This window comes from Pipistrellus hanaki (genome assembly GCF_964339955.1).
Source record: "Pipistrellus hanaki genome assembly, chromosome: 3".
Lineage (NCBI taxonomy): Eukaryota > Metazoa > Chordata > Mammalia > Chiroptera > Vespertilionidae > Pipistrellus > Pipistrellus hanaki.
The window spans coordinates 81,537,682-81,563,988 of NC_140505.1; the positions used below are offsets into that span (position 1 = coordinate 81,537,682).

General features: G+C 39.1%; 1 protein-coding gene and 1 pseudogene across 2 annotated transcripts in view; one reads left to right on the forward strand and one right to left on the reverse strand.

The window, feature by feature from the left end:
- Positions 1-26,307, forward strand: part of LOC311619659 (phosphatidylinositol 3,4,5-trisphosphate 3-phosphatase TPTE2-like) — a gene marked incomplete at its 5' end in the record, with an annotated part of 63,033 nt that overhangs the window by 14,820 nt on the left and 21,906 nt on the right. The window contains 5 exons of the mRNA XM_084878231.1: positions 5,294-5,354; positions 6,907-6,988; positions 7,089-7,177; positions 24,245-24,306; positions 26,050-26,130. Of these exons, the coding sequence (XP_084734357.1) occupies positions 5,294-5,354; positions 6,907-6,988; positions 7,089-7,177; positions 24,245-24,306; positions 26,050-26,130 (375 nt within the window). The remainder of the gene's footprint in view (positions 1-5,293; positions 5,355-6,906; positions 6,989-7,088; positions 7,178-24,244; positions 24,307-26,049; positions 26,131-26,307) is intronic.
- On the reverse strand, positions 10,473-11,302 carry LOC311620232 (cyclic AMP-dependent transcription factor ATF-1-like; annotated as a pseudogene). The gene is made up of 2 exons: positions 11,208-11,302; positions 10,473-11,088 (listed from the first exon to the last, which is right to left on the reverse strand). The product of its transcript is annotated as a cyclic AMP-dependent transcription factor ATF-1-like (transcript).

A 26,307-nucleotide genomic window follows, 5' to 3' on the forward strand; every position in this document is an offset into this window, starting at 1 on the left:
GGAATTTATTAAAAAAAAAATCTGAAACACTAATTTGAAAGAATATAAGTACATCTATGTTCAATGCAGCATTATTTATAATAGCCAAGATTTGGAAGCAGTCCAAATGTCCATCAGTAGATGAGTGGATAAAAAAGCTATGGCACATTTACACAATGGAATGCTACTCAGCTGTAAAAAGAAAGAAAATCAATGGTAAGATATGTACACAGATAATAATTTAATAAAAAAAATATTCTGGAAAAAAAATAAAATAAAAAGAAAGAAAATGTTACCCTTTACCATAACATGGATGGAACTGGAGAGTATTATGCTAAATGAAATAAACCATTGAGAGAAAGAAAAGTACCATATGATTTCACTCATATGCGGAATTTAATGAGCAAACTGAACTACCAAGCAAAATAGAAATAGACTTATAGATAGCGACAGACAGCTCGTGTGTGTGGAGGGGAGGGGAGAGGGGATGAGCAAAAAAGAAAAAAAAAGAAAGAGAACTCATGGACATGGACAATGGTGTGGTAATTGGGAGGTGAGAGGAGGGAAAGAGGTGGGGGTAGAAGAGGGCTATAGAGGGGATAAATGGTGATAGAAAAAAATAAAATTAGAAAGAAAGTTATTCATGGATGTTCAACTGTGTGGGGGTTGGCACTATTAACCCTAATGTTCAAGGTTCAAATGTATAATTATATATAAATTACATGTAGTACAACCTATATTATCTATACTAATAAAAGAGTAACATGCAAATTAACCATCACTCTGCTACACCAAGTCATGCCCACCAGCCAATCAGAAGTGGGTATGCAAATTAACCCAAGCAAGATGGCAGCCAGCCACAGAGCTGGAGCAAGCAGGAGAGTTGGGTTGTTCTGGCAATGGAGGAAGCAAAGCTTCCTGCCTACCCTAGCCTCCGCTCAAGGCTACAAAGTCTCAATTATAGAAGATAAATAAATCCCAACAAAAATGGCAGCAGCCATGGAGCTGGAGAGAGCAGGAGGCTTGGGTTGCCCCTGGAGATGGAGGAAGTCAAGCTTCCTGGCCTTTCCTAGCCTCTGCTCAAGGATACAAAGTTTCAATTATAGAAGATAAATAAATCCCAGATACCAGGGCCTCTGCTTGGGTCACTGGAGTGGGGGAAGGGGTAGCCAGCCTTCAAACCACCATATGCCCCTTGCCCAGGCTGCCCCAGCCCCAAGGAAACCCCCACCCTGATCTGGGACACCCTTCAGGGCAAACCAGATGGACCCCACCCATGCACCAGGCTTCTATCCTATCTAATAAAAGAGTAGTATGCAAATTGACCATCACTCCAAAGCACAAGATGGCTGCCCGCATGTGGACACAAGATAGCCAGCAGGGAAGGGCAGTTGTGGGCAATCAGGCCTGCAGGGGTGGGCAGTTAGGGCTGACCAGGCCAACAGGGAGGGCAGTTGGGAGGGACGATGCCTGTAAGGGAGGGAGTTGATTGGGACCAGGCCTGCAGAAGAGGAGAGTTATGGGCGACCAGGCTGGCAGTGATCCTTCTTACTCATTTTTTTGGAGTATTTTGAGGACTATAGCTATTAATTCTTCTTTAAATATTTGGTAAAATTCACCTGGGATTTTATTTGTTGTGGGTTGTTTATTATTGGTTCCATTTTATTCCTAGTAATCAGTTGTTCAGATTTTCTCTTTGTTTTTACATAGTTTAGTTTTAAAAGATTGTATGTTTCTAGAAATTTATCAAGTTCTTCTAGATTGTCCAATTTGTTGACATATAATTATTTGTAGCACTCTTTAATGATCCCTTTTATTCTGTGATATTGGTTGTACTCTCTCCCCTTTACTTTCTGATTTTATTTATGTTGGCTCTCTTATTTTTTGCTGAGTCTGGCTAGAGGTTGTCAACTTTACTTTTTCAAAGGACCAGCCATTAGCATGTTTTCACATGTCTCTTGGCCTTCCTTCTGTCTTCTTTGGAGAAGATTCTATTTAGGTCCGTTGCCCATTTTTTTTATTGGATCGTTTATCTTCCTTTTATTAAATTGTATAACTTGCTTGTAGATGTTAGAGATTAAATCTTTATCAGTGATAACATTTGCAAATATGTTCTCCCATACAGTGGGCTTTCTTGTGGTTTTATTGTTGGTTTCCTTTGCTGAAAAAAAGCTTTTTATTTTTACATAGTCCCATTTGCTTATATCCTCTTTAGCTTTTTTTTTTTTTTTTTTTAAGAATATGAAATGATTTTATTATAAAACTTAGGCAATTTATTAACCATTCACCTTCTAAAAAACACAAACATGAGAATACAGTAAACACACCTGGGACTTGCCCTCCTCGTGGGTCAGAAGCAGCCCTGGACAGAGCCTGCGGACGGTCCCTTTGCTAGTGTCTGGGCGCCCTGGGCTGTGGGGCCCGTGCTGGCCGCCTCTTTGGAGGGACAGTAAAGCTACAAGGTTCATGCACAAGAGGGTCACAACTACAGCCACGTGATGCTCATGGTTTGCGCATCTAGTCTGCAGCTCTGAGAGGCAATGCCAACCAGCCAGCCACAGACCCTCCCGGCTCGGCGCTGCCCTGCAGAGGGGCTGCCCGTGGGACCGCTCACCTCCCTCACCGCAGCTGTTGTTTCTCCCGGAGCACAAACTCCAAAACCCACACGCAGGCTCCAAGTTCAAGTATGAGGTCTGTTTGAGGACAGCCTGGTGGATGTAGTGTTTCCTCAGTTCTCTGTAGTGTCTGCTGGTGTGGTCCCTGGTAGGGGCAGTATCAGTGAAGAAGTTCTTTTGGCATATGTCTGAGATTTTGCTGCCTGTGGATTCCTCTAGTATTTTTATGGTTTCCCGTCTTATGTTTAAGTCCTGTAACCATTTTGAGTTTATTTTTGTGTATGGTCTAAGTTTGTGATCTATTTTCTTTCTTTCTTTTTTCTTTTCTTTTCTTTTCTTTCTTTCTTTCTTTCTTTTTTTTTTTTTTTTTTTTTTTTTTTTTTTGGCATGTATCTGTCCAATTTTCCCAACACCATTTATTGAAAAAACTGTCTTGGCTCCATTGTATGTTCATGACTCCTTTGTCAAATACAATATTAATTGAGCATAGTGGTTTGGGTCGATATCTGGATTCTCTATTCTATTCCATTGGTCTATATTTCTGTTCTTGTGCCAGTACCAAGCTGTTTTGAAAACAGTGGCTTTGTAATGCATTGTGAAATCTGGTATTGCGATCCCTCCTACTTTATTCTTCTTTCTCAGGATTGCTGTGCTATTCTGGGTCTTTTTTTATTCAAGATGAATTTTGGGAGAGTTCTTTCTAGGTTTGTGAAATATGCCATTGGTATTTTAATGGGGAATGCATTGAACCTATAGATTGCTTTGGGAAGTATGAACATTTTAATGATGTTGATTCTACCAATCCATGAACATGGTATGTTCTTCCATCTGTTTACGTCTTCCTCTATCTCTTTTTTCAGTGTCATATAGTTTTCCGCGTATAGGTCTTTTACCTCCTTGGTTAAGTTTATTTCTAAGTGTTTTAAATTTTTTTGGCACTATGGTAAATGGGATTGCTTTTTTAGTCTCTGTTTCTGTAAGTTCACTATTGGTGTACAGAAATGCCATAGATTTCTTGGAGTTAATTTTGTATCCTGCTACATTGCTAAATTCATTTTAAGACTTTTAGGGTTTTTTTTATCAGGAGTCTCTCAGGTTTTTTATGTACAGTATCATGTCATTTGCAAATAAGGACAGCTCTACTTCCTCTTTTCCAATTTGGATGCCTTTTATTTCCTTTTCTTGTCTAATTGCAATGGCTAGTACTTCCAGTACTATGTCAAACAGGAATGGTGAGAGTGGGCATCCCTGTCTTGTTCCTGTTCTTAGGGGAAATGGTTTTAGTTTTTGTCCTTTGAGTATGGTGTTAGCTGTGGGTTTATCATATATAGCTTTTATTATGTTGAGGTATGTAAGGTTTCATTTTCATGCCACATTTGCCAGCATTGGATTTTCTCATTAAAAAGGAAAAGACTGATTTCATGGGTGCCTGACATTTAATTTTTTCTTTGACTTCTTTATTGGTGAGGGTGAATATTTCTTTATGTAGGTTCTTAGCCAGTAAATTTTCTTTTTTGTGAATTTATTTATGTCTTTGGCCCATTTAGCTATAGGGTGAGATATTTCAAGTTAAATTATTGTAAATGGGTTAGTTTATATTAGTATAACTAATTTATAGATTATATTAAACATGATCCCCAGTCACTTAATTTTACTGAGAACCCTCCTCCCTGTTCTTTTTTTTGTTATACTGAGGCATTTTTAAAACAGAAATTTCAGATTTTATGAAGACAAACTTAAATTTGTTGGTTTTCCATTGATTTAACACATAGTTCCTCCCCATCCAAAAATTTACTAATGTTCACTTAAATTTCTTAGAGATATTTGTGGGATTTTATATTTCATTTCTCAATCTACCTGGGCTCCTAAGAATTTTTTATGTAAATAAGACTGTTTACCCCCATAGTACCCAGTACAATGCAGACTCAGAATGTTTATCTTTTTTATTTGACATGGATTAACCAATTAATAATTTCACCACTTTGATACATTAATTTCTTTCTCATCATTGATGTTTCTATCTCTCTCCTCCCTTCCTCTCTGAAATAAATAAAAAATATATATTTTTTAAATGACTACTTATTTCTTACTTTAAAAGTTATACATATATGCACATTATGTGTATTTTCATATACACATAATGTACATATACTGTATACTTTAGAAAATAAGAAAACACAAAGAAGACAAAAATAGTCTCCAAATTGCCTCCACTTACCTAAAAGTTGACATAATGTGTTCATCTTTTTTTTATCAAGCATATATAAGAAATCATACCACATGCTTTCTTTGCATTTATTTATTTAAATAATGTTTAGGTAGATTGTAATAACCAGATCATTACCAAAAAGAAATATCTATTCAGAATTAGATCTAGATAAAAACCACATATTACTGTGAATTAATGATTTGGTGCAAATTTACTTAAAGTTATTTTATCATCTAATTTCTTTTTCGGGTAGCTTAAACAATGTATATTTATAGTAGAGGCCAATCAGAGTAGCTAAGAAAACTTTGTGGGTTTTTTAAAAACCATCAGTGGGTTAGCTGTGACTTGGAATGTACATTAGCTCATATTTCCAATGAGCTAAGTGAGAGACCAATGAATAAAAGGTAATAACCATTTTAGGTTATTCCTAGAAAATGGCTTTTGTTGGTGTCAGGTGGATATATGTAAGATTTATGTCCATCTTTCTTAGGAAGTTGTGCGGTTCCTGGATACCAAGCATCGAAACCACTATCTAGTCTACAATCTTTGCAGTATGTACACGACTATATATGTTACTACTATAGATAGAAGATAGATTACTACATATAAGAAGATGATTCAGTTTTTGTGTTTCATTTAATCATAAGTATTTGGTGGTAGTGGGAAGTGAGTTAAAAAATCTCCATCCTGTGCTGGGCCTCGTCGGTGGGACAGGCAGGAGGCTGAAGTGGAGTGGAGCCAGGTAAGGAAGAGTCTATTCTAATGGTATTAGGTTTAGAAAAATGTTTTTGTTCTTTTTGCCAGTTTTTGTTTTGAAGACAGACAATTCAACCAATGTGTTCTCTAACCCCCTGAGGGTGAACTGTGAGAACAAGGCTCTCACAAAAACCAAAACTCTGTAAAAAAGCATTATATTCCACTTTATGTTTCTCTTGACTTTTTTTCTCTTCCTGTATATTAGACATTTGCAGGAGGCAAGCATTCTTGTTGGCCACATTTGCTTCTGCTCTCTGATGTCTGACTACCCTAGCATAATGTAATGAGCAGCCTGTTAGCGAAAGGTTGGAGTGGGCCGGGATCACACACCTGTGACATGAGGCCATAAGGTATCAAAAGAATCTTTTATTTCAGGCACCTAGGTGCAGGTGGGCTGAGTCCGACAAAGGAATCTGCAGAGACTGAAAGGAAAGAAATATTTTCTTATTAATCACTAGAGTCCCAGTGCATGGATTCATGCACTGGTGGGGTCCCTGTGGGGTGTGGGAATCGGGCCAAAACCAGCAGTCCAACATCCCCTGGGGGGATGTAACAGTGTGCAAAGCGAGGCTTGCTGCCGCTCCACTGCGGTCTCCACAGCCATCCTAGGGCGATACCCCCTCACCCATGACTGAGAAGTGGCCACGGGCTCGTGCCCAATCATTCCCGTGCAGGCCCTGGCCTAGATGAGGAAGGGACAGTCAGGGGGAGTGTCCGCGGTAGAGGCTCATGCCACTGCAGCTGTGCTTGCCCGCCTTGAGTCCTGCATCTGGAGCCCACCAGTCAGCTGAACAGCGCTCCCACGGTGGGAGTGCACTGACCACTAGGGGGCACCTCCTGAATTGAGCGTCTGCCTCCTGGTGATCAGTGCGTATTATAGCTACTGATCAAAAGGTCGCTTAAGCTTTTATATATACAGATTGCTGGCTGCAAGCCATTCTGCTGATGTGAAGGTCTGGTCCATCATTGGTTCCTCCCAATGCCAGGTGTCTTCTGGTTATCTAAGCTATGCAGTGCTCAAGGTTTCAAGCATTCTGCAAGATATCTGTTAAGCACAATAAGTTTTCTCTGCTCGTTTTATTCTCTTAAAGCCTTTCAATTAGAAAATTAAAAGTAAGACCTGTTGAACAAATCGAAATAAGTTGGACTTAGATTACTCAAGATGGACAAATCACTCTATTGTATTTTTTGAGACTCTTAAGTGTCTTTTAGTATAGCAAGAACCAGTCAGAAAGCTCCTTTTAAGGTGAATAAATCATTTCTAAGAGAAAAGTATAACATTCATAACTTGATAATTTACTATGTTTATTAGGTATAGAGCTATGACCTATGTGTCATTTTTTTTAGGTGAAAGATCTTATGATCCTAAGTACTTCCATTATAGGGTCCATCGAATCATGATTGATGATCATAATGTCCCCCCTCTGAGGTAAGTTTATGTCAATTGACTGTAAGAAGAGGGCTAAATACAGTGGGCTTTATTTTTGGAAGTCTGTTAATTCAACTAAAAATCTTACATTTGAAATCAGTGAGATGGTGGAATTTTCCAAAGAAGCACAGAATTGGCTGGCTCAAGATGATAAAAACATCGTAGTGATTCACTGTAAGGGAGGCAAAGGTAAAAACATTTTATCTTTTTATTTCTCTGTTTCTAAAAAAATTAGAAAAATATATTAAATTACAAAAAACATACTGCTATTAATCAGTATTAATAGTTAACATTTTAAAATATTAACTTCAAGAGTAAAGGAAAAAGGGAAGCAGTGAGAGAGAAAAGAAGGAAAGAAAATAGGCATAAAAGAACTAAGAATGATTGAGCATATTTTCCCTTCTTTATTGACTATTTGAGTTTTTTCATTTTTGATTTCTCAAAATATCAGTCAAAATAAAAGCTGTGTTTAACTTTAGAAATCATCAGAACCTTTAATTTTATTTTAAGATTTTTTTTAACTTTGTAAGAACCATTTATGGTTAAAAGAGCCAAAAACAATGATATTTCATAAACCAAAAACTATCTGAAATGTTTATAGCATAACTAGAGGCCTGCTGCACGAAATTTGTGCAAGCATAGGCCCTTCCTCCTCCCCCCTGCCGGCACAGGCTTCCCTCTGGCACCGGGGACCCGGGCTTCCCTCGGCCGCTGGCACTCACTCAGGACCCGGGCTTCCCTCACAGCCCCGGCTTCGTCCGGAAGGACATCCAGAAGGACGTGCAGTCTAACTAGCATGTTATGCTTTTATTATTATAGATTATTATAGATGATACAAAAAGTTGATTTTGGTGGGGATAAAATTTTTTTAAGCCATTTGTAAATACAACAAGTGAATTCCAGGAAAACACAATATTTTAATATCGCCTTATTGATTGAGTAGAATCAAGTTTTAGCCTTACATGAAAACTAGCTTCCAGCCGTTAGTAGTTGGCAAGTTCTATTGTTAGTTCCATAGGTTGAAATATTATATATATAATGGCAAATTACATTGCCAGGGGTAATTAGAGAACATAGAAGTTGAACCATATGGAATTCCAGGGTTGGTTTGTTTTTTGCTTTGTGTTTGTTTGTTTGTTTGTTTTTACCATTTTTTACTTACAAAAATGTCCATTTCACATGGCTCATAGTGTAAGCAATTAATTTCAGTTTTCTGATAATAAAGCAAAGTCTCTGTTTGAAGGAAAACATTTATTTCAAATTAAAATTTGTTGTTGTTGAGAGGGAACTTATTCTGTGTTCACATGTTTTTCAATTACAGTACAATTCGAGGATGTATTTCATTATGGCTTTCATTTGCATTTCTAATTACTAATTAGATTACCAATAAGATTGAGAAAGTGTTCATAGGTTTATTGGCGACTTGGATATCTTCGTTTGTAAAGTTCTGTTTAATTTCCCTGTCCATTTTTCTCCTGGATTATTTTTTTTTCAGTTGACTTATAGGAGTTCTTTATGTTTTCTGGATTTTCAACTCTGCTATTTGTTATGTCTATTGCAAGAAACTTTTTATGCAATGTAATTTTCTTTTTCTCTTTCTTTTGAATAGCACTTGGTTAACAGATCTTACTTCTAGCATAGTCAATGTACTATATTGTTCTTTCTCTTTATAAGGTGTTTTTGTGTTCTGATGAGTTTCAATAGCATTCTCCTGTATTATCTTATAGAAGATTCATTCTATTTGAAATTGATTTTTGTGTGTGATATGATGAAAGAATCAAGTTTCAACTTTTTCCATATGACTATACAATTGTTTCAGCACACTGATTGAACTTTCATTTCTTTTATTTTTTTAAGAACAAAAAATGTCATTAATTAATTGCAATTGGTTCTGAATAAATCAAAACATACAACATATTTTCTTTTAAAATAGATTATGAAAACCAGAATTCTAAATTGATCCATTTAAAAACTAGAAATACATTATACTTAGTATCATTAATAGAATGACTATAAGGAGCTTGTCATTTATATACCAAGCAATGGATTTTACATTCAGCAAACTTAATTTTATCAAATTTCCTTTAATTTCATAGACAACAATATGATACATAATGAATAAAAAGCGCACAATAGTTTTGTATTACAATTTCAAAGTGTATAGAAGTTGGAAAACAGAAGTTAAACATTAGTATACTGACAGCATTTGTGAACTTTGGAAAAACTGTATAAAAACTTAGAATCCAGATATTAGCAAATACGAAATTTTACTTTCATAATATAAAAATAATACTTTGAGAGGCAAATTCTTATTTTACTAAACAAACTATAAAAACCTTAAAATAATCATTAAAACTCAACTTTAGAATTTATAAATATTAGCTATAAAACATATTGATATCACTTTTATAAATGTACCATTCACTGCATTACAAAATAGTCTCTAGCATAAAATTGCTTTAAAAACTATTATTTTATTCTGATAAATCTTACATTAAATTGATTATAAAATCCTCTTGGAAAACTTTGGTATGCATCTTCACAAGTGTTTTTTTTAATACTCTAATATCTCTTTAAGGGCCTATAAATATTCCATTCTATTAAAGCACAACAGAATAAGTAATGTATACTGAACTGCTTACAGAATATAGGATAAAAAAGATCTGTTATATATTTGTAGAAAACTACCATTTCCAGAATAATCAAAAAAACCAACTATTTAAAAGTGTCAAACTTTTAAAGTTTTATTTCCATTCTGATAATAAATGTTACAAAAACACTACACCCCATTCATGTACCTTAGATGTCTGTTAGAACAAGGCCTCAAATTTTGTTTTTCCCACTCTTCAAAATGCTCTCAAGTCCAATAAACAAACTTAAGACCCATTTAAAAGACTTGACACTAGAATAAGTATATGTAATCAGAACACATAATTATTTATATTTAGTTATGCATTAGTTTTCTTTTAGTAATTTATAAATTATTGACAGAAATAAAATAAATACACATGCACAATATTGAAAAAAGTTAATTTTTGAAAACAGTATGAAATGCAGACCTATAGGGTAAATTGATTTAATTTTGAAAATTTACCAAATTTTATCTTTTCTGTCATTTTTGGATTAGTGACAACTACTGTAATGTAGAAAATTCAGATTAGTGAATGTTTACTTCCTGCTTTTTTAGTGTTTTTTTTACAGAGTTACCAGTTGTGCCAGTACCTTCCTTGAGATAATTTTCCACTATATCCTCTGTCACTAGTTCTCTTGCATAAGACTGTGAGTTGCAAAAGCCTAAATAAAAGCTTCATTTTTGACCTTTTAATTTTTGGAACTCCACTAAAAAGAAAAAATCATTTAATTTTTAGGCATATCCTCAAAATATTTTCTTTCTCAAATATCAAACACTTGATGGAAATAAACATCTTTCAAAGTTTTTAACTCTTCTATTAGAGTTTTATTTTGACTTTTCCAGGACTGCAACTCAATTTTCCAGGCATTTCACATATTTTTTCTTCTTTGTACAACATTCTAGAACCCTTCTCTGTTTTTCATCAACCTTATTTCTCTTTTCAATGGGGGGTCATCTGTCTTAGTTGTCAGAGATGTAAGACTCAAAGGAAATGTCATCACCACAGTTTGTGGCAGCGAATTTTCTCAAAATGTGGTACAGATCTGATACGTTGGCATATCTCCTGGTGCAATTTGTATAACCACCTGGTTTCTGGGCACAAGTATTTGCTGTGCACAGTGGAGAATTGTTGTACCTTGTTGAGTACTGCCTGAATTCCTCATGGTTAGTGTCTGAAGTCCCTGTAATCCATCTGTGCTGGAATGGCCAGCTGTAAGGCTCCATTGAGGGCAATGGCAATGCCCTGTCTGGTGCTAGTCCGATAAATGGAAGTTGGAGCAGACATAGAAGTAACAGCAGAAAGTCCAGGATTTTCTCTGTCGCCTTTTCTGCCCTGTGTATCTTCAGAAGACAGATCTTCCCATTTTTTTTCCCCTATAAGATGGATGCCTTGCTAGGATCCCGTGGGCTTTCTATGAGGATCCTACGTGGTGAGTCCTGAGACTCTTCACTTTCTGATAAAGATGATACCACTTGCACATGGAGTGGGTGAATTACAGAAGACTGAGCCATATGGATGACCCTCTGAATCTGTACTTGCTCTCTAGGAAGAGGTACAGCTTCTCTGGTGCAAATCCTCTTAGTGACATCTGTTGAGCGATATGAGAAATGTGAGCTCCCTGAACTGTTGAACCAGGCTGAAGTGCTGTCCGTAAAGTGTGAGTCTAGTGGGAATCTTCCATAATCAACTGTGGCTGTCACCTCGCCGCCCTCCCAGGCGGGAACTAGGCTTTCATTTCTTCACTGCTCGGCAGGACATGGTCTATTTCTGACTGTTCAATAGTCTTTCCTTTATCTATATGCCTGTAGTAAAACTATCTTACTTACCAAAGCTTTCTAATACTCCAGATTCCCAGTCAAGGGAGTTCACCTTCTTCACAGTCTTAATAGACCATCTACATTTCTATATAACTTTTATGATCAGCTAGTCAAACTACACACATATTATACAAATACATACACACAAATACATTTGATTTTGATACAATTTTGTTTAGAATTGCATTGATGTGCAGATTGAAGGCAATTGAAATCTTTACAATACTGATTTTTTCATCCATGAAGGAAGATAGTCCCTCACTTAGTTGGGTGTTCTTCAATCTCTCTTTATAATTTTTTTCATTTTCTACACAGAAAACTTTGTATATTTTTTGTTAGATATGTCCCTAGATTTTAAAGTATTGCATATGTCGCATTTTCCCCCGATTGACCACCTCAGACCATTCTCACCCCCAGAACAAGCCCCTACCATCCCAGTGTCAGTGTCCATTGGTTATGCTAATTTGCATGTAAACAAGTCCTTTGGTTAATTTCTAACCCTTCTCCCCTGCCTTCAGTCTGAGGTTGGACATTCTGTTCAGTGTTACTTTGTCCTGGATCTATTTTTGTTCATCAGTTTATGTTTTTCATTACATCCCATATATGAGTGAGATCATGTGATATTTATCTTTCTCCAAATGGCTTATTTCACTTAGCATAATGCTCTTCAGTTCGATCCATACTGTGCAGATGGTAAAAGTTTCTTCTTTTTTAAAACAGCACTTGGGGCACAGTTCATGAATTCATGCACCTTGAAAGGAACTCTGGGCCACAAGGCTGCGAAGGGCACAGGGGCAGATCTCGGCCCATCTTCCATGCCCCTGCCTGGCCCCTCCTACCATGGTCTCTGTCCCCTGTCTGCCAGCAGCCTCATTCCTGCCACAGCTGCTCCCAAGTGCTGACAGCACAGAGTGATTGGGGTCAGCGCCAGCAGTGGATGCGAGTGGGGCGGGTGCTGTCAGTGGGTACAAGTGGCGGCTGCTGCCCTGATCATCCCTCAGGAGCAGGGGAAGGTGAAGAAGCTGCTGGCACCCTCTTACAGCATCAAGAGATTGGGACTGGTGCAACAGACAGCTCCAGCACAGGCTGTGGATGCGAGTGGGACTGGCGCTGGCAGTTGGTGCAAGCAGTGGCTCCAGCGGTGGCTGCAGGTGTGAGCAGGGCCGTCACCAGTCACCAGCAGCGGGTACAAGAGGCGGCTGCAGGCCCAGATCACCTTTCCGGAGCAAGGGGAGGTGGAGAAGCCCTGAGGGGCAATCAGGCCTGGGAGCCGCCACTCACACCCACTGCTGGCGCCAAGTGATTGGGGTTTGAGTCAGGTGCTGGCAGTGGGTGCAAGCAGTACCTCCATCACTGGCAACGGTACAAGTGGGGCCAGCGCCAGCAGCAGGTACAAGTGCCTGGCGGGACCACGGTGCATGGGAGCAAAGAGTTTTCAGTAACCACCAGAGGCAGTTTTCCCAAAACCATTTATTGAAGAGACTGTCTTGACTCCTATGTATGCTCTTGCCTCCTTTGTCAAATATTAATTAATCTAAGAGATATGGGTCAATTTCTGGGTTCTCTATTCTATTCCATTGATCTATATGTCTGTTCTTTTGCCAGTACCAGGCAGTTTTGATAACAGTGGCTTTGTAATACAGCTTGATATCTGGTATTGAGATCCCACCTACTTTGTTCTTCTTTCTCAGGATTGCTGTAGCTATTAGGGGTCTTTTTTTATTCCAGATGAATTTTTAGAGAGTTCATTCTAGGTCTGTGAAATATGCCGTTGGTATTTTAATGAGGAGTGCATTGAATCTATAGATTTCTTTAGGTAGTATGGACATTTTAATGATGTTGATTCTGCCAATCCATGAACACGCTACATTCTTACATTTGTTTATGTCTTCCTCTATCTCTTTTTTCAGTGTCCTGTAGTTTTCCGAGTTCAGGTCTTTTGTCCCCTTAGTTAAGTTTATTCCTAGTATCTTAATTTTTTGGTGCAATGGTAAATGGGATTATTTTTTTTAATCTCTCTTTCTGTAAATTCACTATTGTGTAAAAATGCCATATATTTCTTGGCATTTGTTTTGTATTTTGCTACATTGCTGAATTCATTTATTAAGCCTAATAATTTTTTATGGAGTCTTTAGGGTTTTCTATGTATAGTATCTTGTCATCACGGATAATGACAATTTTACTTCTATATTAATTTGGATGCCTTTTATTTCTTCTTGTCTGATCGCTGTGGCTAACACTTCTAGTACTATGTTGAACAGGACTGGTGAAAGTGGACATCGCTGTCTCATTCCTGATCTTAGATGAAAAGGTTTCAGTTTTTGCCCATGGAGTATTTATGATGTTGGCTGTGGGTTTGTCATATATGGCTTTTACTATGTTGCGGTATGATCCTTCTATTCCCACTTTGCTGAGCATATTTATCAAAAAAGGTTGTTGGATTTTATCAAATGCTTTTTCTGCATCAATTGATATGACTATATGTTTTTTTAATGGTTGGTAAAATTCACCTGTGAAACCATCTCATTCAAGGCTTTTATTTGTTGGGTGTTTTTAGATTACTGATTCTATTTTATTAGCAGTTATCTATCTGTTCAGACTTTCTGTTCCTTCTTGATTAAACCTTGAAAGATTGTATGTTTTTAGAAATTTATTCATTTCTTCCAGATTGTTCAATATGTTGACATATAATTGTTTATAGTATTTTCAATAATCCTTTGCATTTCCCTGGTGTTGATTGTCACTTCTCTTTCATTTTTGATTTTATTTATTTGGGCCCTCTCTCTTTTTTTCTAGATGAATCTGGGTAAAGGTTTATCACTTTTGTTTATTATTTTGAAGAACCAGCTTTTGGTTTCATTGATCTTTTCCAATTTTTAATAGTCTATTTTGATTATTTCTGCTCTGGTATTTATTATTTCCTGTCCTCTGCTCACTGTGGGCTTTGCTTGTTCTTCTTTTTCTAGTTCTTTATAGGTGTAAGCTTAGAGTGAGCTTTTTCTTGAGGTACACCTGTATGTCATAAATTTCCTTAGAACTGTTTTCACCGTGTTCCATAGATTTTAGGTCATGCTTTCATTTTTATTTGTCTCTAGGTATCCTTTGATTTCTCTCTTGATCTCATTGTTAACCCATTTATTGTTTAGTAGCATGTTATTTGGCCTTTATGTATTTGTGTGTTTTTTAGTTTTCTTCTTGTAATTAATTTTAGTTTTATGTCATTTTGATTGGAGAAGATGCTTGATATTACTTTAATTTTATTACATTTATTAAATTTATTGAGACTTGTTTTGTGGCCTAATATGTGATCAATCCTGGAATATGCTCTATGAGCTCTTGAAAAGAATATATATTCTGCTATTTGGGGGTGAATTCTTTAAAATATCAATTAACTGTATCTGGTCTAATATGTCATTTAAGTATGCTGTTAGCTTATTGATTTCTGACTAGATGAGCTATGAATTAATGTCAATGGGAGTAAAGTCCCCTAAAATTATTATATTACTATCAATCTCTCTTTTTATGTTCATCCATATTATATAGTTAGGTGCTCTGATGTTGGGTGTATAAATGTTTGCAAGGGTTATATCTTTTTGTTGGGTTGAAGTTTATCATTATGCAATGACCTATTTATCTCTTATTAGAGCCTTTGTTTTAAAGTCTATTTTGTCTAATATAAGTATTGCTCCTCCAGCTTATTTTTCATTTCCATTTACATAAAGTATCTTTTTTCATCTCTTTACATTCAGTCTGTGTGTCTGTTGATCTGAAATGGGTCTCTTGCAGACAGAATATATATGAGTCTTTTTAAAAATATCTATTTTATTGATTTTTTACAGAGAGGAAGGGAGAGAAAGAGGGACAGAGAGCTAGAAACATCTATAAGAGAGAAACATCAACCAGATGCTTCCTGCACACCCCCTATAGGGGATGTGCCCACAACCAATGTACATGCCCTTGACCGGAATCAAATCTGGGACCTTTCAGTCCACTATCTATCCACTGAGCTATATGAGTCTTTTTTTCTTATTCATATAGTCTTTTGATTAGAACATTTAAACCATTTGCATTTAACGTAAGTATTTAATTTCTTCACTGATACTGCTTCTAGGGCAATGAAAACAAAAGAGAAAACAAACAAACGGGACTAAATCAAAATAAAAACCTTTTGCACAGCAAAAGAAACCAACCAAACAATAAGAAAGCCCACTGCATGGAAGAACATATTTGCCAGTGTTATCACTGATAAGGGTTTAATCTGCAACATTTACAGGGAACTCATACAACTTAACAAAAGGAAGATAAACAACTCAATAAAAATAAAGGGCAATGGATCTAAACAGATACTTTTCGAAAGAGGACATACAGAAGGCCAAGAGACATATGAAAACATGCTCAAAGTAACTAATCCTCCGAGAGATACAAATCAAAACGACAATGTGATACCATCTCACACCTGTCAGAATGGCTATCATCAACAAATCAACAAATGACAAGTGCTTGGCGAGGATGCGGAGAAAAAAGAACCCTCTTGCACTGCTGGTGGGAATGCAGACTGGTGCAGCCACGGTGGAGATCAGTATGGAGTTTCCTCAAAAAACTAAAAATGGCACTCCCATTTGACCCAGTGATCCTGCTTCTAGGAATATAATCCAAGAAACTAGAAACACCGATCAGAAAGGATACAAGCACCCCTATGTTCATAGCAGCACAATTTACAATAGTGAAGATTTGGAAACAGCCTAAGTGCCCATCAGCAGATGAGTGGATTAAAAAACTGTTGTACATCTACACAATGGAATACTATGCTGCAGTAAAAAAGAAGAAATTCTTTTTTTATAAAAATATATTTTATTTATTTATTTATTTATTTATTTATTTATTTATTTATTTATTACAGAGAGGAAGAGTGAGGGATAGAGAGCTGGAAATATTGATAAGAGAGAAACATCAACCAGCTGCCTTCTGCACACCCCCTACCAGGTACATGCCCTTGACCGGAATCGAACCTTGGACCTTTCAGTACGCAGGCCAATGCTCTATCCACTGAACCAAATCAGTTTTGGCAAAAGAAAGAATTCTTACCATTTGGAATGACATGGATGGAAGTGGAGAGGATTATGCTAAGTGAAATAAGCCAGTCAGAGAAAGATGAATATCACATTATCTCACACATTTATAGAATATAATAAACACCGTAAACTGATGAACAAAAACAGATCCAGAGGCAGAGAAGCATCAGTCAGACCATCAAACCTCAGAGGGAAGGTAGGGGAGGGTGGGGTAAGGGGGAGAGATCAACCTAAGGACTTGTACGCATACATATAAGCCTAACCAATGGTCACAGACAACAGGGGGGTGAGGGCATGAGTGAGGGATGTTGGGGGGTTACGTAGGGATAAGAACACACATGTAATACCTTAATCAATAAAGAAATCTAAAAAAAAAAAAAAGTAAGCATTGATAGGTATGTAGTTCTTGCCATTGTATTATTCATATTTTTATCTCCTTTTGTCCTTCTTAAAGAAGTCCCTTTAACATATCTTGTATTACTGATTTTATGGTGATGAACTTTTTAAACTTTTGTTCTGGTAAGTTCCTTATTTCCTTCAACTACATATGATAGCCTTGCTTAGTGTATTGTTCTTGGTTATAGGTTCTTATTTTTCATCACTTTAAATATTTTGTGCCAATTCTTTCTGGCCTACAAAGCTTCTTTGCGAAATCAGCTGACAGTCTTATGGGAACTGGCTAACTAATTTTTTTTGTCTTGCCATTTTTAAAATTCTTTCTCTTTAAACTTTGGCATTTTAATTATGACATGTCTTAGTGTGGTCATTTTGGATTCACCTTGTTTGGGACTCTCTGTACTTCCTGGACTCATTTGTCTATTTTCTTTGCCTGATTGGAATGTTCTCAGTCATTATTTCTTCAAATAGGTTTTCAGTCCCTTGCTCTCCTTTTCTCCTTTTGGTACCTCTATGATGCAAATGTTGGTATGCTTGATGTTGTCCCAGAGGTCTCTTGAATTACACTCATTTTAAAGCTAGGGGCCTGGAGCACAAAATTTGTGCAAAGGAGGAGGGAGTGGGTTCCTCAGTCCAGCCTGCACCCTCCCCAATCAGGGACCCCTTGGGGATGTCCGACCACCCAGGGGGCCTAAACCAGTTAGTCAGACACACCTCTTGCAATCTAGGACTGCTGGCTTCTAACCACTCATTTGCCTGCCTGCCTGATTGCCCCTAACTGCCTCTGCCTGACTGCCTGAATGCCCCTAACTGCCCTCCTCTGCCAGCCTATCTCACCACCAACTACCCTCTCCTGCTGGCTTGATCTTACCTCCAATTGCCCTCCCCTGCCTGCCTTATCGACCCTAACTGTCTCTGCCTCAGCCCCCACCACCATGGATTTGTCTGGAAGGAAGTTGGACGTCCGTCAGTTGGCCAGTCAACCCAGTCTAATTAGCATATTTCCCTTTTATTAGTATAGATAGATTATATAGGATAGAATTGCCTAAATCGGAGGGAGCCTTTTTCAACAGGAGGGATGCTCTTGGCAGACAAAAACACATAATCCCTATATCTGGACTGATAGCCAGTCATATGCACTATACTACCAAATGGGTCATGAAAAAATTGAACTGCTTTCTTACACCTTATACCGAACAGCTGTTCCCCTTAAAACTAACCCTTAGCCTCCACCTTAGGTTCTGCCTTTGTAGTTCACTCAGATTAGGTTCTGATTGGTCAGTTTCTATGCCAGTCAGCATCAAAAGCTTCACCTCCTGGGCAGCCATTGACTCCTGACACTTCACCCAGATTTGATTCTGATTGGTTGGTTTCTATGCCAGTCAGCATCTCTGGGCCTATCTCCAGGCCTTATCAGAGAGGTGGGGCTATCAGCAGCCCTGGTAGAGGCCCAGAGAGAAACAGAGGTGCAGCTGCTAGCAAAGCTGGGAGAGAAAGAGAGAGGCAAAGGCTGATCAACAGCTGCCATGGAGGCTGGGGATCAGAACCTGCCTCTCTCTCTGCAGGACTCTCTCTGGGCCTGATTCACAGCCCCCCCAGCAGTCAGTGCTGGGTCACCAGGGCACCAAGCACTGACTTCCAGTGTTTAGTGGAGCATCGGTCTTTATGAATCCTGGTTCTTTATATATATAGATTATTTTTTCTTTTTACTCTCCTGATTGGGTGTTTTCCTTTACCTTGTCTTCCAAATCTCTGATTCAATTTTCTGCTTCAACTAACCTGCTGTGATTTCTTCAAGTATATTCTTCATTTTAGTTATTGTATTTTTCATTTTTTTATTTTTTTTATCGTTTCTACATCAGTTTTTATGTTTTTCTATCTCTTTTTTGAAGTTTTTACTGAGTTCATCTGTTCCCCTAACGTCACCCAGCATCCTTATAACTAGTGTATTGAGCTCTGATCTGGTAGATTGCTTATTTTGGTCCCTTTCTCAAGGTTTGTCCTGCTCTTTCATTTGAGACTGTTTCTTTGTCTCCTCATTTTTGCTGCCTCTCTGCCTTTGTATTTATGTATTAGGTAGATCTGCTATGTCCCCAGTCTTGGCAGGGTGGTCTAATGTAATAGGTATCCTGTTGGAAATTTGTGCAAGGGTATGGGGAGTGTCCCTGAGCCCAGCCTGCACCCTCTTCAATCTGGGATCCTTGAAGGATGTCTGACCACCTGTTTAGGCCCACTCCCATTGGGATCAGGCTTACACAGCAGTTGGACATCTCTCCCACAATCCAGGACTGCTGGCTCCCAACTGCCTTTCCCTACAGGCCTGGATCCCCTGCAACTGTCCTTCCTGCTGGCCTGGTTCCCCCCCAAAACTGTCTACTCCTGTAGGCCTAGTCCCCCCACAACTGCCCTCCCCTGCAGGCCTGGAACCCCAAACAGCTTTCTTCTACAGGCTTGCTCCCCACTACTGCCCTCCCCTGCAGTCCTTGTCCCCCACAACTGCCCTCCCCTGCTGATCTGGTCTCCCCCAACTGCCTTCCTCTGACACCCTGGTCACCCCTAACTGCCCTCCCTGTTTGCCTGATCACCCCCAACTGTCCTCCCCTGCAGGCCTGGTTCCCCCCCAATTGTCCTCCCCTGCAGGCCTGGTCCCTCCCAACTGCCCTCCCCTGCAGGCCTGGGTGCCCCCCAACTGTTCTCTTCTGCTGGCCTGGTCCCCCCCCCCCCTAAACTGTCTTCCCTTGAAGGCCTGATCCTCCACAACTGCCCTCCCCTGCAGGCCTGGGTCCCCTCCAACTTCCCTCCACTGCATGCCTGGTTCCCCCTCCCCCCAGCTACTGCCCTACCCTGCAGTCCTGGTCTCCCCCAACTGCCCTTTCCTGCCACCCCTGTCACTCCTAACTTCCCTCTCTGCTTGCCTAATTGCCCACAACTGCCCTTCTCTGAAGGCCTAGGTCCCCCCGCAACTGCCCTCCCCTGCAGGTCTGGTTCCCCCACAACTCCCCACCCTTGCTAGCCTTGTCTCCCCCAACTGCCCTCTCTTGCTAACCTGGTCACCCCTAACTGCCCACAACTGCTCTTCCCTGCAGGCCATCTTGTGGAGGCCATCTTGTGTCCACACGGGGGTTTGCCATCTTGTGTCTTGGAGTAATGGTCAATTTGCATATTATTCTTTTATTAGATAGGATTAAAAGTTGTGTGATTTTTCTCTAACAGTTCTCTGCTTTTCTGGTCTATGTGTATTTGATGTTTTTATATGTAAGAATGGAGGAAGTGGATGCCCAAATTAACCAAGTATTTGGCTTTTACAGAGTGGGTACAAAAAAGGATCCAGAAGCAAGCGAGGCAATGTTATGTGGCACTGGTAAAGCCAGCAGTAAAATTGTTCATTGTGCATCTAGTTGAATGAGGAAGTGAAAACAAAACGAGAAAAAGGAGTTGTCATGGGACTGGATGTCATGATAAATTGGAAGAGTATAAATGTACATTCGTTCATGTATTAAACACTAGGTACTGTATAGATGCAGGGTATGTGATAAGTATTAAGCAGACACATGCACTTCTTCTATTAGACCACAGTCTATTGTTTACTAAGAAAAAAAAATAATATGTATTAGATAGAGATACATGCAACTTACACACATACACACACACACAACACACACACACACACACACACACACACACACACTCACACCTACCACTCTTGGTATCTGGAAAATCACCTCATAGATTATAGATCTGCTTATAGATCCAAGAATTTAACATGTAAGTCTACACAGTGGGGATGGATGATAGAAAAAGACTTAAGCTTAAGGGTTGTTATTGCTATTTTGACTATGTGAAAGTTTCTTAAACTTGCAAAACCTCAGTTTCTCCTTCCTCACAGAGTTGTTGTAAAGATTATATGAGATATGTAAACCCAAATGATAGTTATCATTATGAAAGCCAAGAATTTTATTACATTTAGAGGTGCAAGATGCTATTGACGACTTCAGGGTAACAAAAGATCTCTTAATGACTTCCAACTAACCAATTTAGGGGCTTATATGATGCTCTCATTCCCTCTGTGAACTCACCTATTGGTGTCCTTTGACATGCTGACAAATCGCAGCTAGAAAGCTTCTCAGAAGTGTGCCTATCTGTTTCTGCTTCTCCAGTGTCTGCCAGTTCCATTTGTTATTGTACTTATGTCAAATAATCAAGTGTTACGTAGATCTAAAATGTTAGAGTGAATGGAACAAGTTACAGTTTTAGGAAACAAGTTAAATGTTTTAAGAAGATTCAATAAAGTTGAGTGGCTACAACCATAATTGCAGCCAAGTTAAATACAAGTAAGAGTGAAGTAAAACAATTGGAAAAAAATTCCAGTGGTAAAATCTAAAGGGGTTCTGCTCCTAGATTGCCTTCAAAAATCGAAAAAGAAGAATTATAGATGATGCCATGATTTATGCCACGGACCTAGTCTTTCCAAGAAAAAAAATCTTCAGAATCTTTGTCTAAAATCAGAAATATAGTTAATAAATATACATTCATTTAAAGTGAAAATAGGCAGTGTTATTTTTATGATTCCTTGCTGTCCCTAACTTCCCTGGGTGAGAGGGCATTTACTGTGTATGCAGTTGTACTTATCCACAGGGATACAAATCTGCAAAAGTGCTTTTCAACTGGAAGATATCAGAGTTATAGGGACCCAAAGATGTTCTCCACAATTGAAATATTAACAGTCCACATACAACTGAAAGCTGGATTATTAAAAAGCTTTTATTTATCATAGCATAGGATGGTCCAAAGTTCTCTTCGGAAGAACTTGGCTTAGAATAGTGGTTTTCAAACTATGGGTTGTAAAATAAGTTTAGTAGTTTAGTAGTTTCTTTTAAAAGGCTAAAATAGAAAATAGGGTGCATCTCAAGTTAAAGGGATAAGTTTGAAATTGGATAAAATAAGTTCATCATATACTGGTAAGACAAAAGCCACAGATCATTATAAAAATAAAAAGCAACATTTTTAACTCAAATTTTGTTTGTCAAAAATATGTATTGGAATAAAACATAAGAGACTTTAAGGAAAAAAGTAATATGTATTAGAGATACATGCAACTTACACACACACACACACACACACACACACACACACACACAAAATCACACCTATCGCTCTTGACATGAAATGACATGAAATCAAGGATTTGTTTTAAACCCAGGTATCAAACACTAGATACTTTATAGATGCAGGTTATGTGCATCTAAGTGCTATAGAAGTGCAAGTGCAAAAGAAGGAAGGAGAGAAAAAGGAAGAGAAAAATTAAAGTTCAATAGGCCCTGGTTGAGTAGCTCACTTGGTTAGAGAGTCAACCTGATATGCCAAGGTTGTGGGTTTGATCCCCTGTCAGGGCACATGCAAGAATCAACCAATGAATGCATAAATAAGTGAAAAAACAAAATTGATGGCTTTTCTTTCTCCATTTCTTTCTCTCTAAAAATAAATTTAAAAACCCAAGTAAACAATATAATATGACTAGAGGCCTGGTGCACAAAATTTGTGCACTTAAGGGGATCCCTTAGCCAGGCTTGTGCCCTCTCACAGTTCAGGAGCCCTTGGGGGATGTCTAACTGATGGCTTAAATCAGCAGTCAGACATCCTTAGTGCTGCACTCACCAGCCATGGCCTGGCTTCTGGCTAAGTAGCACTCCCTCTATGGGAGTACACTGCCCGCTAGGGGACAGCTCCTGTGTTAAGCATCTGCCCCCTAATGGACAATGCACATCATAGTGACTGGTCATTCCGCCGTTGGGCCAAGACTGGCTCTCTGACATCCCCTGAGGTGTTGTAGATTGTGAGAGGACACAGGCCAGGCCCAGAGACCCCACTAGTGCATGATTGGGGCCAGGGAGGGACACAGGAGGTTGGCCAGCCAAGGAGGGACCTCAGGAGGGTTCCAGGGTGTGTCCTGCCCATCTCGCTCAGTCCTGATCAGCCAGATCCCAGCAAGCTAATCTGCCCCCTGGTGGTCATTGCACATGATAGTGAGCATTGAGTGACATTAGTATATCATTAGCATATTACACTTTGATTGGTTGAACTGACAACTGGAGGACCAGACATTTAGCATATTAGGCTTTTATATATAGGATAATTATAGAATCTGTGAACTGGGTGTATGGGGTTCATTATACTGTTTTATGTTTTTATAGCCTATCTAATAAAGAGTACAGTACTATGCAAATTGACTGTCACTCCAAGACACAAGATGGCCGCCCCCATGTAATCAAATATGGCTGCCCCCATGTGGACACAAGATGGCTGCCACAATATGGCCTTCAGGGGAAGGCAGTTGTAGCCATTTAGGGGTGATCAGGCCAGCAGAGGAGGGCAGTTGGAGGTGACCAGGTTGGCAGAGGAGGGCAGTTGGGGTGGAGGGGGACCAGGACTGTAAGGGAGAGCAGTTGGGGAGACCCAGGCCAGCAGGAAAGGGCAATTGGGGGGGGGGGAGGGGACCAGGCCTGCAGGGGAGAGCAGTTGTGGACAGTAAGGCCAGCAGGGGGGTCAGTTAGGTATGATCGGGGTGGCAGAGGAGGGCAGTTGGGGGAGACCAGGCCAGCAGGAGAGGGTAGTTGGGGGGGACAGGGACCAGGCCTACAGGAGAGGACAGTTGGGTATGACCAGGCCTGCAGGGGAAGACAGTAAGGGGCGACCAGACTGGCAGGAGAGGGCAATTAGGGGCAATCAGGCCAGCTGGGGAGCAGTTAGGCATCAATCAGGCTGGTAGGCAGAAGCAGTTAGGCATCAATCAGGCTGGCAGGCAGAAGCAGTTAGGGGCAATCAGGCAGAGGCAGGTAAGCAGTAAGGAGTCAGCAGTCCTGGATTGTGAGAGGGATATCCCAGATTAGAGAGGGTGCAGGCTGGGCTGAGGGACACCCCACCCCTGTACATGAATTTTATGCACCGGGCCTCTAGTATTTTATAACACACTTAAAAACTTTAAAATGAAAGGAATAATGGGTATTGAAAATGCTAGATAGTATTTGGGGTTCTAACCATGTTCTTTTATTGATGTTACTCTTCATTGGCGAATAGTTCTGTAGTGTTAGAATCCTAAGCGGAGCTGGATTCAAGAATAATGCACACAGTACATGTGCATTTATGCACATGGTTAGGAAGAATTCCTAGGAGAACCTCAGAGCAGTGAAACAGCTTTGGCTATTTCTGACTTGAAGTTTTCTGAACAAGCACATTCAGAGAGAAAAAAAATAAATTGAAAATGACCTCTGGATATTGCTGAGAGTATTTTTATAACCACATATTGCCATGAATAATGAGCTAACTTCTTTCCTTTTCTAGGAAGAAGTGGAACTATGACTTGTGCCTGCCTTATTATCTGTGAAGTATTTACAACTGCAGAGGTATGAAAGATGTTACTACAAACGTGTATGCTGACTGCATTTATTAGTGCTGAAATGTCATTGGTAGGGTAGGATGATCATTTGAGTCATGGTACATAATGAAATTGTAATGGGAGAGGCTGTCATTAAAAAGCTTGATTTTAACTCTTCCTTGTTTAACTTGTGGTAGTTACAACTGACCTGGATAGCTCTTACTCTGGGCCAGGACTAGGGTGACATCAGTGAGACACTAGTGCGCCATAGAAAAATTTAAGAGAATGACAAAATACTCATAGTCAAGATAAATAATATCCTCATGCAATATTTTTAAATGAAAATTAATGCCAAAAATCAATGATGTACGTATGCAGTATCAACATTTTAAATAAAGGCAGGATCCAATAGGGGCAAGATTAAGTGAGGTGAGTAAGGTCAAATTATGCAGTGCAAAAAAGCTTGTCTCCTAGTCCTGTCCTACACTTATTCTGACCAATTATGGAACTTCCTCCTTTCTCACAAGAAGAATGTCAAGGTTGATTGGGTAAGTTCTCTAAAGGACCTTGATCCTTTAAAGGGCTAGGTAGAGATAAAAGGTAGTATTTTCCAACTCAAAACAGTCTCTCCTGAGTGTTACTTTTGCATAGTCACTCTCTGTGGGGTCTCAGCCCTCTGGAAATTTCTGAGAAGACATGGTGGGTTGTTTCAATTTTTGAAGAAGGGTTCTCAGTCTTTTTTCTGCTATGATCTTGCTGAGAAGTTACCACTAAGAGGACACACTCCCAGTAGCTCTGCTCCTCACTTGGCCCACAGTCAAGTTAAGAGAAGCTGTGCATTATGCACCATGCCCAACACTCTAATTCCACCATCTTCTTTTTTCTAATTTGAGGCAGGTTATACAAATGGATGTTCTAGAATAGTGATTTTCAATCGGTGTGCCACAAGAATTTTTAAATTGTGCAATAACTGAGTGTTTAGTCAAGGACACAGACCTCTTTTCCCTTAGATTGTCAAATTATAAAATGACAGTAGCCACACAACAATAGCTGTCTGTGTGAATGAATCAAAATTATACCTATACTTTGTCAGATTGGCAAAAAATATGTATTTTTTTGGTGTGCTGCAGAATTTTGGTAATTAGTTAATGTGCCATGAAATGGAAAAGGTTGGGAGTCACTGTTCAAGGACAATGCTTTTTAAATTTTACATCAAAATCTATTAGTGAATGATAAAATCAACGTATTAGGTTGTGACTCATACTTTTTTTAAAATAAAATGGAATAGATTAGGCAATATTAAAAGGTAAATATTGTTTTGTGAAATTGTGTTTCAGGTGTGTGTGTGTGTGTGTGTGTGTGTGTGTGTGCGCGTGTATCTCCTAGGTTTATTAATGTAGATTGTTGCTTTTAAATAAAACATTTTGGAAGCCTTAGACAGCGAGCCCCATGTGTTGCTAACTGGCTACATCCTCACCACAGCAGTCACCAGCTTTTCTTTCTGTCTTAATCCTCTCCATTTTTAAAATGGAAATGTAGGAAGACAGGCCAGATCACCTCTAAGGTCTTCCCGGCTCTAAAATTCTGTGTCTTTATGAATCTTGGAATGAGAGTGGGCCTTGATGTGGCTTTGCTAATTTTATTATTTTGGGTAGCCGCGGCCCAGAGACTGCTGACTTCGGGGGATGTGTGCCCTTAGAAACATTAAGAATACCTTATACAATAGAGGAAAGTACAGATGACCATAATCGGATTGTCCCCATTTCTATAGGAAAGCCTTCGTTATTTTGGAGAACGACGAACAGATACAACCACCAGTCATAAATTTCAGGGAGTAGAAACGCCATCTCAGGTAAGTGTTCTTTTTAAAGAGGGGGTCTTCACCCAGCCGGCGGGGCTCAATAGTTGAGTGTTGAGGTCACGGTACGATTCCCAGTCAGGGTACATGCCTGGTTTGCAGGCTCTTACCACAGAATGGGACATGCAGGAGACAGCCAATTAATGATTCTCTCTCATCATTAATGTCTCT